Here is a 14693-nt window from a genome sequence, read left to right as displayed (position 1 = left end):
TTGGCAGATTACGTTTTTTAATTTACAACAATGTTTCCTGGATGTACAAATGTATTGTGGCATGGTACAAATAGCTCTGCATCTCAATAATAAAAGGACCAAATTTATCAGTCAGTCAATAATGTTTTGCTCCTAATTTATAACCGAATTTTGGGTAGGAAAATAAAATACACGTATGAGGGCAAACACTGCCACCTATTGGCAGGAAGGAGGTTAGATCACAGGATGTTATGGAAACAGTGCTGTAAAAGTAAAAAAGTCTGATAATTCAGCCCTCACCCAGCCTTTGGAGGTACTGCACGGTGCGCTCGTGGCCCTTCAGGGGGGAGTTGGCCTTGGTGGACTGGTCCAACAGAACCTGGAGAGCTGGACAAGGTCAGCGAGAGAGAGAGCAGTGAGAGAAAAAGGAAGGAAGAAAAAATAAAATAAAATTACAAACCACACAATGAAAAAAACCAACCCAACCACCACAACAAGGAATCAACCAAACACAGTAAAAGCAAAAGGTCCTATTTCCCTCTAAAATGATATTGGGTGGAGAAAAGGGGGAAAGTGTTCCCAATACGCACAACATTTTTTTGGTTATTTTCAATGAAATAATAAAGAAATAAATTAATAAAAACTCTATTTGTTTTGAACCTTTTTGCCAGTGTGTGGTTAAAGATCGCTTTATGTGGAAAGGATCTCCCATTCACCATGCGAGCAGTGGCGGGCACCAAGCAAGCGCGAATGAGGAAACATATGAGTAGAATTAAAGAAAAAAAATTAATTTCACACTACTTTGGGGATTCTCAGCATGAGAAATACGAGGTGTGGCGTGTGAACTGGTTGATATGCATGAGTTTAACGGCCAAAGTGTGAGACTTGGCAGCTCTGTATAACAACTATTAGAAAAAAATAATAATTACAATATAAATTTAGCGATGCAAGTAATAACCTGGAGCTAGGGCTGGGCCAGTCATGAAACTTTTGCTGCTGAGCGATCGTCACTCAACAATAAAATCGCTGGGTATTATCATCTGGTCTTGGAGGGGGTGTGTCGGACGTCTTTCCGACTTGCGACGGTTGAATTAAGTTAAAAAAAAACAAAAACAACAACATTGCCTTCCTTAACATTCTCAGATATCAAATGTGAAACAATTTAACATGGAAGTATTGTAGTATTAAATCAAACAAAATCAAATAGATCAGCACTGTCTGAAGGGATAAGGCCAAAATGCACTTCTCTGGGACAGCTCCTGTTTATTCTGCTTGTCACGTTAAACAAATGAACAAACAAACAATAAATTAAAATGTCTGGCCTGTTTGATTTTCAGCTTTGTTGAGGTTCTGTGCAAAGAAGATGAGCATGTTCACATGTGTGACTACATTTCCAGCGGTGCTAAAAACCTGTTTGGATGCATTATTATTATTATTATTATTATTATTATAATATTATACATATAATTTGGGGTCTATCCCGTACATATGTTATAGTTAGGATTTTTATTATACTCTGAGTCTTTGGGTTAAAAATGTCTGGAACGGGGTGATGGCTAAAGGTACACACACCGCTGAGGTGTTGTTATCGGCACACATACGGAGCGGAAATTTGTGAAAAACCCGATAAAATTTGACCAAAATGCCATGCTTCACCGACACCTCAACGTCCAAAAACCGAGGATGAATTAGATGGTTTGGGACATCTTCATCCAGTGAAGTGTAGACTCCATCGCTCCGTAGTGGTTAGAGATTACAAACTAGCCGTGTGTGTGTGTATGTGTGTGTGTGTGTGTGTGTGTGTGTGTGTGTGTGTGTGTGTGTTTATGAACCGTTTGACCTGGAAGATGTCTCCAGGGATGTTTGATAAGTAAGTAAGTCATCTTTTATTTGTTTTCAATAAAATGTCAGAAAACTGTCCAAGGCGACTTTTAAAACCTGCTTGTTTTTTTATAATCTACAGAAAACCCTAAATATATAATTAATGATGATTTAACAAAACTGAAAAGCAGCAAATTCTCAGATTTGGGCACCCGAATCTATCAATATATACTTAACTTACTTACTACTTAACTTAAGACTTTAGTCTTATACGATTAAAAGTGTAAATGGTGGTGGGAAAAAGAAAATGGAGAATCAGCTGCCAAATATCATTATTTACTTTACTTACCAATGCTCTTTTCCAAATAATCCAGCCACGTAACTATACATTCATGAAATGAGATAGCACAGTTTAGGATCCTCCTTATCCCAGGAATATGCACCAACATTAGTGGTTTGGCAGAGTGGTGTAAGGGACGCTGACATATTATCAGACTTATTTCCTGTGTTGAAATAGATGATACAGCCTGTTCAAACTTAGACATCAATGAAACACTGACTGCCTGAAACTACCATGGTATCCTCACAGCGGTGGCCAGCTGGCAACAAACCTTTGCTCTTATATTCTCTTGAACTTGAACTGAACTTAAAATATCTCTGTTTTCGTGTGAGAGTAGCCTGGAGTATCCATCCATTGGGCTTATAAGTGTATGTGCGTCGATGGGGCGGGGGTGGTGGATTTTCCAGACTGGTTGTGGGGGGGCTGGTCTGGGTGAAAAAGTCCAGGGCCATTTTCAGTCACAGTGCGGACGCGACCCTGCACCCACCACTGCTAAACTGATGCCAAAACCGAATTTTCTATTTTGTTAGTACATCGGTTATTATTTAATAAATATTGGTTAAATGTTAGTCCTTTTGTCGTCTCCCTCCTAAATGATATGTACCTTTGGTTTTAGTTGAGGTTAAGCAGTTGTTGGATCATTAGTTTGTGATTCACATGCGCTAAAAAGTCTTTGTTTGTAACTACAATTTTGGGAATCTGTACCAAACACGACTAAATGGGGATGGTAGCTCAGGCGGTAGAGCTGGTGGTCTAGTGATCTAAAGGTTGCTGGTTGGATCCCAGGCTCCTCCTGCTAGCATGCTGTAGTGTCCTTGAGCAAGACACTTAACCCCTAATTGCTCCTGATGGCTGCGTCCGTCGGTGTTTGAATAATTGTAAGTCGCTTTGGATAAAAGCGTCTGCTAAATGACTAAATGTAATGTAATGTAAATGTAAATGGACTCTTAGTATTGCTGCCTGCAGCTATTTTTTAGGGGTCCAGCTCGCAGGGCTGAATTTATATTGTCAGCTTTGTTTTAAAGGGATTGGGTGCTGTTTGAGCATACATGAAACTATTTACGTGTATTCATGGGCGATTGGCGATTATGATGGTTTTCGTGTGTGTGTGTGTGTGTGTGTGTGTGTGTGTGTGTGTGTGTGTGTGTGTGTGTGTGTGTGTGTGTGTGTGTGTGTGTGTGTGTGTGTGTGTGTGTGTGTCAGTGACCGCTGATGACCGTCGACCAGCCCATTATGAAATAACCGGCCCAGCCCTGCCTGGACCTTCAACTTAATCACCGGATCATCCGCTGTTACGCACATATGTCCACATACTGTACATGTCCTCTTTGTGCGTGAAGTGAATGAGCTCTGTCCGTCGCTCCCTGTGGCCCCGCAGACGGACAGATGGGTGAGAGGCGATATATAGACACTGAAAATATTGCATTTCGTGGCGAATATCAGCCCAAGCCTAAGCACAACTGTTGTTTGAAATCCTGCACCTCACTCATTAGTTTGTAAAACCGAAAATCAACCCACACTCTGGCTCTCACCAGAGCAGCAAACAACAGGGCAATCTCTTGATTTACATCACAGTTTTCCTGCTTCTGTGAATTGCAAGTTTTGCTCCCCCACCAAATTTTTTTTTTAGTTTCCATATAGTTGGGTCTAGCTTAGAGAGAGAGAGAGAGAGAGCGAGAGAGAGAGAGAGAGAAACGGAGGATTAAAATTCAGTGTGGCGACATCGCAGCAGCAAATCGCAGCGCTGTGATTAAAAACACCCGTCGCCGCAGCTAAACCCAAAAAGCAGCACAACCCAAATAAGGCTGATCCGAGCTGACCGCACGGAGGAAACGGTCCTCGTGGATAAACCTCCCCGGAGATAAAAACCCTGCGGAGCGACGCTGAGGATGCGGAGCCCCCATAACAGTTTGGATCCTCTCTAAACAGAGCAACTTGGCCGCCGCCTCTCCTCTATCTAAACGGACAGATGGGACCAACGCATGGCACCCGACCAGCACAAGTGATCCATCTCTTGATTGCGCAACCCTGAAATTTAACAGCCCATTTGAAAGACAAATTGTCCACAGATGTCTAATTGCGTTTGCTTTTGTTTTGGTTATCTGCAGACGCCCGTGACAGTTTACCCAAACTGACGGGTAAAGATGAGCTCACAGGACCGGGCACTGGCTTTTAGAAGTGGTTGCCAAGTTGGCAGCCATGCCTGGGCTGTTGGTTGCCAAGCCTGACAAAATGGTTGCCAAATTTTAACCATTTTACAACTAATAAGTTGTAAAATGGTAAATGGTGTAAATAGTAAAAAATAAAGAAAGAAAACCACAACATTTTCCCAGCATGTATACAGGTAACAGCGGAGAGCTCGCAATTACCGGAAAAGTTTTTGCCAGACTGAAATGCGATTGCCGCCACCAGATCTCGTACGATTTCCTGAGGTGGACAATGTTTGAAATGCATCCCGTTGCCAAGGCGACCGGGCCCTCACCTTTCTGGTGCAGACCCTTTTTCTCGTAGAGGATGATGAGCTCGCTGTACTTGTGCGCTTTCTTCAGGACGTACTCGCTCTCCTCAATGTGGCAGTGGTTGTTCTCCAGACGCAGGAGAGGAGACACCAGAGCCACGTTGGTCTGAAGGACAGTAACAGTTTGAGGAAAGGAAGAACAAAGCTCAATAAGGTGCTGATGATTTTAAGGGCCCTCCGGCACAGAGAGACAGGCAATGGAGATGAAAAATACGCCTGTTTATTGTTGCGAGTGGGCGAGGTGGAACAAGCCTGGAGCAGGTGGACAGCATGTCATGACACAAGCTCCTCTCCTCTAGCGGGCAACAGGCATACAGCCACACTGATACTGGGCCCAGTTACAGAGACCCAAGACAGGTGTGGTTGCTGAAACCACACCACCCCCACACCGCACTGTGATTCAGGGCTATACAAACTTTGCTCATTGATCAATGTGTTTGTCCCTTTGGAATAAAGCTGAAAGCAAAACCTGCAACATACTGTAGTCTCAGTAAGCGATGTTAGAAAATATTGGCGCCTTTAAATAAACAGATCATTATCCAATTAACAGAGGAAATGCAATATTCCATTATTTCTTCATACTGACAAATTAATTACAGCTTGACAATGTGGATTCCCACATTTGCTTCCTCGAGTTCCATTGTCACTGCGTTGCAGAGTCAGGCAGGGTGCGGTGTGTGTCAGCCGCAGCTGCAGGAATTTGAACTGATGAACATTAAAAGCTTCAGTCAAGCTCATCTGGTTCTCTTTCTCACAGTGAGGTCACTTCTACTGAAAAGCAGGACGCCTGTTTATTATTATTAGGCCAAGTGGTTGTGTTTTAGAAAACAATAAGACCGACTGCAATTAAAGACACGCCGCAGCCGAAATGGCATCTGAGCATACTACCTACGCCAAATTACTGTTTAGTAAGTCCGAAACCACAGTACGCATCAAACAGTGTGCAAAGAGTACCAGGATGACAAACAGTATGGGTCATAGTTCACGGGTGGGTTCCTTTTTGAAAACTCATGATCATGACAATAAACGTTTTAAAACACTTCCATTTTAAGTTAAACAGAAATAATAATGATATTGAGTGGCAAGTTGTGGCCCAGGCCTTACATGCAGGTAGCATTTCAGCAGCGTGGTGTCGATGATCTGCAGCAGCTTCTTGCGGCTCTTGATGGTGGGAGTTCCCTCCATGAGGGGGGAGGTGGTGGAGGGGTCAGAGTCGTTCAGCTGCTTCACCAGGTGGCTACGTTTCTGATGAGATAAGATAAGACTGTCAATCCCTAGGGCGGGGGAGGGGTTAAAATAAAGAGGAACAGTCAAGCTGTGTATGGATGTTTAAAGAACACACACACACACACACACACACACACACACACACACACACACACGCACGCAGCGGGGGGGTTGTTTATTGCAACCAAAACTTTTAATTTGCAGCACATTTTCTCAAAACATTCCAATGCAAGCGCCCGCCCCGCAGGCGAGCCGGCGGCACCCCCATTCCCATCCACGCCCCGCGCAAGAGCGAGGCTCGCCCCACCGCAGCCGACCAGCGCCCGTCTACCTTGCCCGAGTGTGCTCAGTGCGGGACACCGCAGAACCGCCCGGCAGACGGCTCCCCGGCTCCCCCCGTGTTGGTTGATATGAGCTCTGTTCAGAATCTTATATTGGATGAGCTGCACTTTGGAATTGCGGGTCACAGAAAAAAAAGCTGTTGTAAGCTTCCACAGGTTGATATCGTTGGAAACAGCAGGGTCTCTTTCCCATTCCATGGTAGACAAAGTTAAAGTAATCTGTTTTCAATAAAAGTTTGTATATTCTGGAAAAGGGATTTTTTTTAATTACCTACATGAGTAAGACGTTCAGTTATCAGAGGTGGTTGTAGGATGTTGTTCGTCAATCTGATTTTAACTTTTAAAGACAGCTGTAGTTGAAGGAATTGAAGGAAGCTGTGGCCACCGATATTATACTTTTGGGTTAAGGTTGGGGAGGATATAAGAAAATTGTTTTCAAAAATGTGTTCCAGGTGAGTAATTCCTTGTCTTTTCCCAGACCTGAAGATTATTGGTCTATTTTTAACCAGAAAATCCGGGTTGTGCCAGATTGGGGTGAATTTGTTTGGAGATAGTGTGACCACTGAGTTTGAGGAATCTCCACCAGGCTGACAGAGTCGTTGCAATGAATGGGTTTTTAAAGCAATTATGTTTCCTTATTGAGTGGGTAAGAAATTGGAGATCAGATAATGATAACTCCTGACATTCTGTTTGTTTAATGTCTTGCCATCCATGGCCCAGTTGTTGCGCTGGTTGTTACCATTTAATTATAGATTGGAGATGGTTCGCTAAACAGTAGTATCTGAAGTTTGGGGCTTCTAGGCCTCCGTAGTCAGTTTTTCTGTCGTGTTGCTAGTTTATTTCTGGGTTTCTTGTATTTCCAATAGAATTTATTGATTATTGAGTCTAGAGTATTAAACCAATGTACTGTTGGTTGGACTGGGGTCATTGAAAAAATATATCATTTATTTTTGTAGTATATTCATTTTCACTCCTGCTATCCTACCAATTAGTGAGATGGGTAGGTCTTCGTCAATGGATTTGAGCAATGGAGTAAAGTTAAGGGTAAACAAATCTGACAAATTGGTGGAGATATCAATACCATGGTATCTAATGTTAGCCGTTGTGATGGTTAAGGGAAGGTTTTGGGTTATAGCATTCCAGTCCTCCCCACTGAGTGGTAAGACCGTGGTTTTAGTCCAGTTTACTGAATAGTCTGAGATAGCTGAGAATTTAGATATAAGACTGAACACTTCCGGTAGGGATAATACTGGGTTCCGTAAGTATAACAAAATATTGTCTGCATACAAACTGATTTTCAAGAGTTTCCTGTTTGTACGCCAACGACATTACGGTTTTGACAGATGGCTGCCGCGAGGGGCTCAATAAAGATGGTGAATAGTAAAGGGGAGAGCGGACATCTTTGTCGTGTGCCGCGTTGTCAAGTGAAACGCTGTGAAGTGTAACCCTTGGTGATGACAGAAGCAGATGGAGAGTTGTACAGGATTGTGATCCATTGAATGAGTGACTCTCCAAAGCCAAATTTGTTGAGGGTCAAAAGAGATACGTCCAATTAACTCTGTCAAATCCCGTTTTAATTGATTGGCAAGAAAGTTACATGATTTGTTATTGAATTCAAAATAATTCGCTCACGTTTTGATGGACGACATTATCAAGTCGAGATGTAATTGTCCGGATCTCATTTCGGATTTTGCTCAGTGGGTGAGTGGGCTTGTTGGGAGTGCAAGTCTTTTAATCATTATTCTAGTTTATTTTGGCATTCTTGTCCTTTCTTTTACTTGTGGAGAATGAAATAATACTGAGAATGATAATCTTCTAAAGAGAGTCAAAACAGAGGCAACTGATTGATCAATTGATATCAACACACACAAACCTGTGTGAGGTAATCGATGAGAGCGAGGTGGGCCTTCTCCAGCTCGGCCCCCGACAGTGTGGGCAGCGGGTTGGGGTAGTGCAGCTGCTTGCGGTAGTCTGAGGGCAGCAAGTCGGGGTACAGCCCGATGACGTGGGTGGGATCTGGGGAGCGGGAATGAGATTCATACAGTGAGCACTGCTCATTTATTAATTACTCACTCACACGCAATTCAATTTCACTTCAAGCTTTGTTGTCTGATGGTAAATTTTGCAAGTAGGATTAACAAAACAAAACAAACAAAAGACGATCAGATGAAACAAGATGAATGCAAACTGGCTGTCAGAGGTACTGTTGGACCCAGGTGTGGTTCCATCGTTCTTTCTTTAATTTGGTCAACCAGTACAAGGTGAAAACAGGAAGCCGCACCTGTGCCGAGTTTGGCAAACACCTGCATGGAATCGTCAAATCTCTTCTGACAGAAGAGGTTGAAGGCGAAGAGGTTCTGGATGTGGTGGATCTGCTGCTTCTTCTCCCCATCGGAATCATCCTTCATCTTCTGGCGGGAAGAGGGGACACACCTCATCAGGCCAGAACATCAACACTTCAATTAACCTCTTAACCACTCTGGAACGGTAATGGCCAAATCAACGGCCGTTTGTCTTCATCCATTTTCTAGGAAGCTCCTCTGGAAGTCTAGACTACGCAGCATCAAGACATATTATTCCAAAGCCACTGAGCGCTTTTCTGTTCCTCATAGAGAAACTGTTTTCTATTAAGCCCCAACCTGAATTATGAGGAATTCAATAACAAGGCTCTACAGATGGAGCTTTTAATTGGTGGCCTGCAGCCAGATCGCACCCGCCAAGAATTACTCCAGGCTCCCAAACCTCTTTAATACCAAAAAGATATCTAATTAATGCAAAACCTGTTACAAATAAACTCTAAATAAATACAGCAAATTAGCATGTCAGCCGACTAAAAAAGTCTTATGGACCATTTCTCGTCAACACACATTTTACATTACCCCTGACCATTTTCCCTGATGATAGCTCACATTGTTCGAGTTTTACCAAATTTGAACAATATGGTGAGAGCTCTTCCCTAAAAATATCTCCTGGTCCTGCTGAAAACTACGGTGACACATATTTGTCTCAGCTATCACGACGGTAACACATTTTTGTCAAAGGGACTAAATTTAGCTGTGTTCCGTATTTGTCAAGTCCAGTTGAAAATGTGGCAGCGCTGTCACAAATACAGAATATATCTAAATTCAGTACCTTTGACAAAAATAAGCATTACCGTTGTGATCAATGGGACCAGGAAATAATTTTAAGGTTTCTCACCAAATGGTTTTAATTTTCCGAAAACCTGAAAACAGAAACAATATTAAGAATCTAGAAATGTGAGCTATGATCAGGAAAAGGGTCACTAGAATGTAGATAACTAGATAATTGAGAATGTGTGTTTAGTGGTAAAACTGAGGAAACTCAATTTGACAGTGGTACGGTCCTTTACGCCCCACAGGCTGGTTCTTTGCTTTTTGAAGGCAGGACTGATCATATAGTGATATTGTGTTATTATTATGCTCAACGCTGTGAAACAAACTTTGTTGTGGTTAGCTGCTTTTTGGAGCTGATCTGGCTCCAGGTAAACTCTAACGGCTCCTGGTTTTCCTGCTCACCGCCAGCTGAAGAGCCAGCTCAAACTGCTTGTCCTGGAGAAGCTGCCGGATCTGGCTGGCGATGGACACTGGCACCAGGCGCCAAACAAAGTGGTTGCTGGCAACATACACGATATTGGGCCTGGGCCAGAAGGACGGGGAGGAAGAAGGACAACAGACAAATTTGCAAACAAAGGTTTGGAAATCAAGTAGTTTGATGTTGGGAAACAGAAACTAGGGTATCATCGTTCAGGATGAAAGAGGAAGTCTTGTAAACAGTTTCCATGTGACTGTAGTTTGATATTGGGGGAGGATGGGTGGTATTTCATTACCCTTCAACGAGAGACTTGAATCCTCCAACTTATCCCCACAATGGGTTACTGTACAGCGCTCAAAATCTCTAGGCTTTTCCTTTATCAGAAATACAGAGATAAAGGAAAAGCATAGAGATCATACACATTTTCACTTTATTTTGACATTAATCTAACCAAATTCAGTTTTTATGAACATCCACCGAAACATAACCTCACAATTCATTCCATATCCCAATTCAGGAGCAACTCAGTACAGTACCCCCCCCCACCCAAACCGCCTGCTGAGGGTTGAAGACCACTGCAAGTGCCTTGTTCACGGGCGCTTCCCTTTAAAGAAATGTCATCCATGCGTGTGCGTCAGATCCTTTCTGGTTGTAATCGGGCGCTGGGCCTCCCAGCCTTACCCCGCCGAGGTGATGAAGCGAGGCCTCTGGAGCTCCACGCTCTGGACCAGCAGCCGGGGCTCGAAGGTCCGGATCTCCACGTACCGAGGCAGAACGGCTATGATGTAGGGAGGCTGGTGCTCTGGAAAACAAGAACAGCAAAGTCACAGTTAATCCGAGATGTAGTATCATAAATGATAGTTACACGTTTTAATCAAAAAACATACTTTACATACTATTTTAACAAGTGAGGGTGGTAATTGTTTAAATCAGACATTCGCAACCCCGGGGGTCGTCATCCCATGTGGGGTAACTTGATGCGCACATGAATATATGCACATCAAGACGTACAAGACTGATGTATTGATATGTTTTTGATATTTTTGAAGGAAAAAAAAGTGTTAAATAGTTTTGAAATATCTAATAATTGGTAACTAATATAATACTGAATATAATATAACTGGAGCTTCCTCATGCTCTATGATAAACTCAAAGTAGCCGATGCAATCCTCAAATTCACATGAACTAGTTTGTTTACAGTTCATGTTAACTTTGTGTTGATAGAAATGTGTTATTTCTTATCTCATTTTAATGTGCACTTTCTCGACTTCACCCTTTCGCTGCTGTAATGCCAGAATTGATTTCTCGGGATTTAGGAACCTCCCTTAATAAAGTCTTGTCTTTCATAATATGCAATGTGGAATATCTACACTTTGATCAGTAAAGTCGGTTATATAGCACAGAAAAAAAACTATTATTATGTAACCTCAATCTGTTGTTTCTAGGCCTTAAATGAAATGCGAAAAATGAATGGTGCCGGCTCCACAAGGCCAAAAAAGGCGGAGAACCACTGGTTTCAACACTAAGAGGTCAATCTGAGACTAATATTCACTATATTTGAAATATATTGAACGGCAGATTTAATAAAAGTTGTTTTGAGGACTCTTTTTGAATAGAAGACATTTGAATATGCCGCTTGCTTTCCAATACAATTTATTACCGTCAATCCGAGCTCCAACCTAGTGTATGTTAATGTTTTAAATTTTAACTTCTTTTTACATTATCTTTAGTACGTGATTTGAGAATCACAGACAACCAGATTTCAAATCAAACTTCTTGTGTGTGTGTGTGTAATGCTTGATTCTGACTGCAGCTGTTGATTTCCAAAATTTGAATGAAATTACAAAACGAGTGAGCTATGAATGGTGCTTTCAGTGTTTCAGGTCCGTGAACAGCAGAGGCATTGTAGGGGGAGCGTGCCACGCCTCGCTCGCTGCAGAACAGGGACCTTCAGGCTATTTGAGCAGGAAATCATCCAGCCCCAGGGGTGTGTAGGGGAACGGGAGGAGAACCCGTCCGTGGAACAGAGTGAATCCAGAAGAAGCGAGAGCCCCGAGATGTGGGGGGGTGCGAGCGAAGGAGGGTTTGAACCCGAACACCCCCAAAGCTGCAGTGTCAACAAAATCAAAAACAAGGAAATCCCCCCCCCCACACACACACACACACACACACATAAAAGAACCGCTAAAACTGCAGCTCAAAGTTTTCATTCCCCCCTTGTGATATTCTCTCTGAATTCCAATAGGTAAAGAAAGAAATACAGAAGTTATTATTGCTGATATAATTGCTTTCTTGTTTGTATAGTGGCAATTTTTTTTGTTTGTCGATTACATTTCCGTGTCCTGGTGCTGCTGCCGTGTCGGCCTTGTTTCTCTCGGTGTCTCAGTGACTTTCAATTCAAGAGGCTTATTCGTCACATACATATACATACTTTCATACATTTATGCAGTGAAATTCCTTCACAACGCACCTGGAGATTATGCACAATAGTTACTGAACCGAACATAATCTTCTACTTTGGGCTGCTCCCGTTAGGGGTGGCCACAGCGGATCATCTGCCTCCAACACCTTCTGTTCTGCGCATCCTCCTCCCTTACACCAACCGCCTGCATGTCCTCCCTCACCACGTCATAAAGCTTCTCTTTGGCTTCCTCTTTTCCGGCAGCTCCATCCTCAGCCCCCTGCTCCCGACGTAGCTCTCATCCTCTCCTGCACACGTGTCCAAACCATCTCAATCTGGCCTCTCTCACTTTCTGGCCTCTCTCACAAACTGTCCAACCTGAGCCGTCCCTCTAATGTCCTCATTCTTAATCCTGTCCAAACCTCAACATCCTCAACTCTGCCGCCTCCAGTTCAGCCACCTGCCTTTTAGTCGGTGCCACCGCCTCTAAACCGTACATCATGGCTGCTCTCACTACCGTCCTGTACACCTTCCCCTTCACTCTTCCTGGAACCCTTCTGTCACAGATCACTCCGGACACTCTTCTCCACCTGCTCCACCCTGCCTGTACTCTCTTCTCCATCTCTCTCCCGCACTCTCCGCTGCGTCGGATGGTCGACCCCAAGTACTTGAACTCATCCGCCTTCTCCACCTTCACTCCTTGCATTCTCAGCTTTTCGGCGCCCTCCCTCCCATTCAGGCACATGTATTGTGTCTTACTCTTAATGACTAACTGATTCCTTAAACATAATGCAGTTAGTGAATAGAATAATATAAATAAAATAAAATAAAAATAAAATAAGACTCAAAAAGATAATACAAAGCGGGGGTACAAAATAGAAGGGAAGGGAGGGAGGGAGTTATGTATACTATTATTTCCATCGTAATATAATATATATTATTCTTCAGGTAAAGACATGACATGGGGGGCAGAGTCTTAGTCACCAGATTAAAAGAAAAGGTTTGTCTGGTCTCGGTTGCTCTGCAGTCGACATCAAACAGACTCAGACTCAATGTGACTCAGCTCACAAGGAAATAAACTCAAAAAATAAAAAAACGGTTTAACACAGAGGAAGAAAAAAACCACTAAGTAACTAGGCCTGGGGGATGAGGATAAAATATAGTATCACAATATCTTTTGTCAAATACCTCCATATCGACAATGTGATGATATTTTGGGAATGGGGCTATTGGAGCTTTTGTAAGATATTTACACACAAGGAATATCTGAGATCCTGAGTAATGTTTATTTATTAATTTTATTTATTTTTTTAATCACTATGATCGCTGATCTCGAGGAGTATGTTTTTATCATATTCAGTGATTGATTTGTTCATGGCTTTGTTTAAACAAATTCAGAACCATCTCGAAGCCTTCACCAAGTCACTGAAAAACAACAGTGTGTAGGGGGAAGGGTTCCTACCCATGGCGATGGGGATGTCCGTCCAGTTGAGCGCACACTTCTGGGTGCACACGCCCTCCTCGTTCAGCACCACCGTCAGGTCGTCCTGTCCCAACGCCACCTTCCCGTCGGCCAGCGGGGCGACCAGCGGCTCCAGCTGCTTCCCAGTGGGGAACAGCTCCTTGATGGAGCCACGCCCGTCCATCTGGAGGTCAGGTGGAAGCAGTTCAGGGCGGGCGGAGACCAGAGGAGGGAGCCACGTTAGAGCAATTTCAGAGTCACAAATAGAAATTTGTATATAATTAAATAGCATGATAAGAATCAAATACCAATTTCAATTAAAAATAGAGAATAAAAGCAATGATATAAAAACAAATGATACGACTGATAAACACTTTTTTTTGTGGTTCCCAACCTGTGGTCTGAGCCCCTCAGAGGAGAGCACATTGACGTGTTTTTTTCAAATAAAATTCTTTGCAAAGGAAACTTTGTGTGTGTGGTTGGAGGGGGACGAGAAGAATAGAGCTATCCAAGGGAAAACATTTGGGGACCACCGGTGGATTAGATCATATCACTTTAATTCATGAAAGTCATTTATAAATAGTGTTGGCTGAACGTAAAGCAAGGTGAACGTTAAATCTCACCCGGATGAGGTAATAGTCTCTCTTGAACCCGACACATATGGAGTTCTCGCACCAGGCCATGGACTTGGGAATATCTGGAGCGCCAAAGTCACCCTGACAGACACGTTCAGACACATGGGAGACACATTCAGAGCCTCTGGGACGGAAACAACCAGCACACCGTCCTGTTTACACAAGTCAATTCTCACCTGGAGCTCGTGGAACTCTCTGTCCTTCCAGTAATACAACTGAAGCTTCTTCTTGACGGCGACGCACATCCTCAACCTGGCCTCGCCCGAGTCAGCATTCTGGAAAGACCAGAGGAAAAATGGTGAAAGGTTGAGGATGAAAAAAAAAATAATAATAATAATAATAAAATAATAATAATAAAAAATAAAGATCAAGATTGGTTTATCGTCATTTCTCAGCACTCATCTACATGGAATCGAA

At 43.0% G+C, this 14693-nt stretch overlaps 1 protein-coding gene across 2 annotated transcripts in view; it reads right to left on the bottom strand.

Moving 5' to 3' along the window:
- Positions 1–14693, bottom strand: part of vps39 (VPS39 subunit of HOPS complex) — a 32913-nt gene that overhangs the window by 15233 nt on the left and 2987 nt on the right. The window contains exons 6-15 of one of the 2 annotated variants that reach the window (XM_080012197.1): positions 14453–14551; positions 14265–14357; positions 13642–13825; positions 10460–10580; positions 9763–9883; positions 8508–8637; positions 8100–8242; positions 5763–5903; positions 4623–4764; positions 280–366 (exon numbers count right to left, since the gene is read on the bottom strand). In XM_080012197.1, coding sequence (XP_079868323.1) covers positions 280–366; positions 4623–4764; positions 5763–5903; positions 8100–8242; positions 8508–8637; positions 9763–9883; positions 10460–10580; positions 13642–13825; positions 14265–14357; positions 14453–14551 — 1261 coding nt within the window. The remainder of the gene's footprint in view (positions 1–279; positions 367–4622; positions 4765–5762; positions 5904–8099; positions 8243–8507; positions 8638–9762; positions 9884–10459; positions 10581–13641; positions 13826–14264; positions 14358–14452; positions 14552–14693) is intronic. The other variant, XM_080012198.1, reaches the window with a different exon arrangement.

The sequence above is a fragment of the Zeus faber genome (genome assembly GCF_960531495.2).
Source record: "Zeus faber genome assembly, chromosome: 13".
Classification (NCBI taxonomy): Eukaryota; Metazoa; Chordata; class Actinopteri; order Zeiformes; family Zeidae; genus Zeus; species Zeus faber.
Note: the sequence above shows the minus strand (reverse complement) of the source record. Positions and strands in the feature narration are given on the sequence as shown.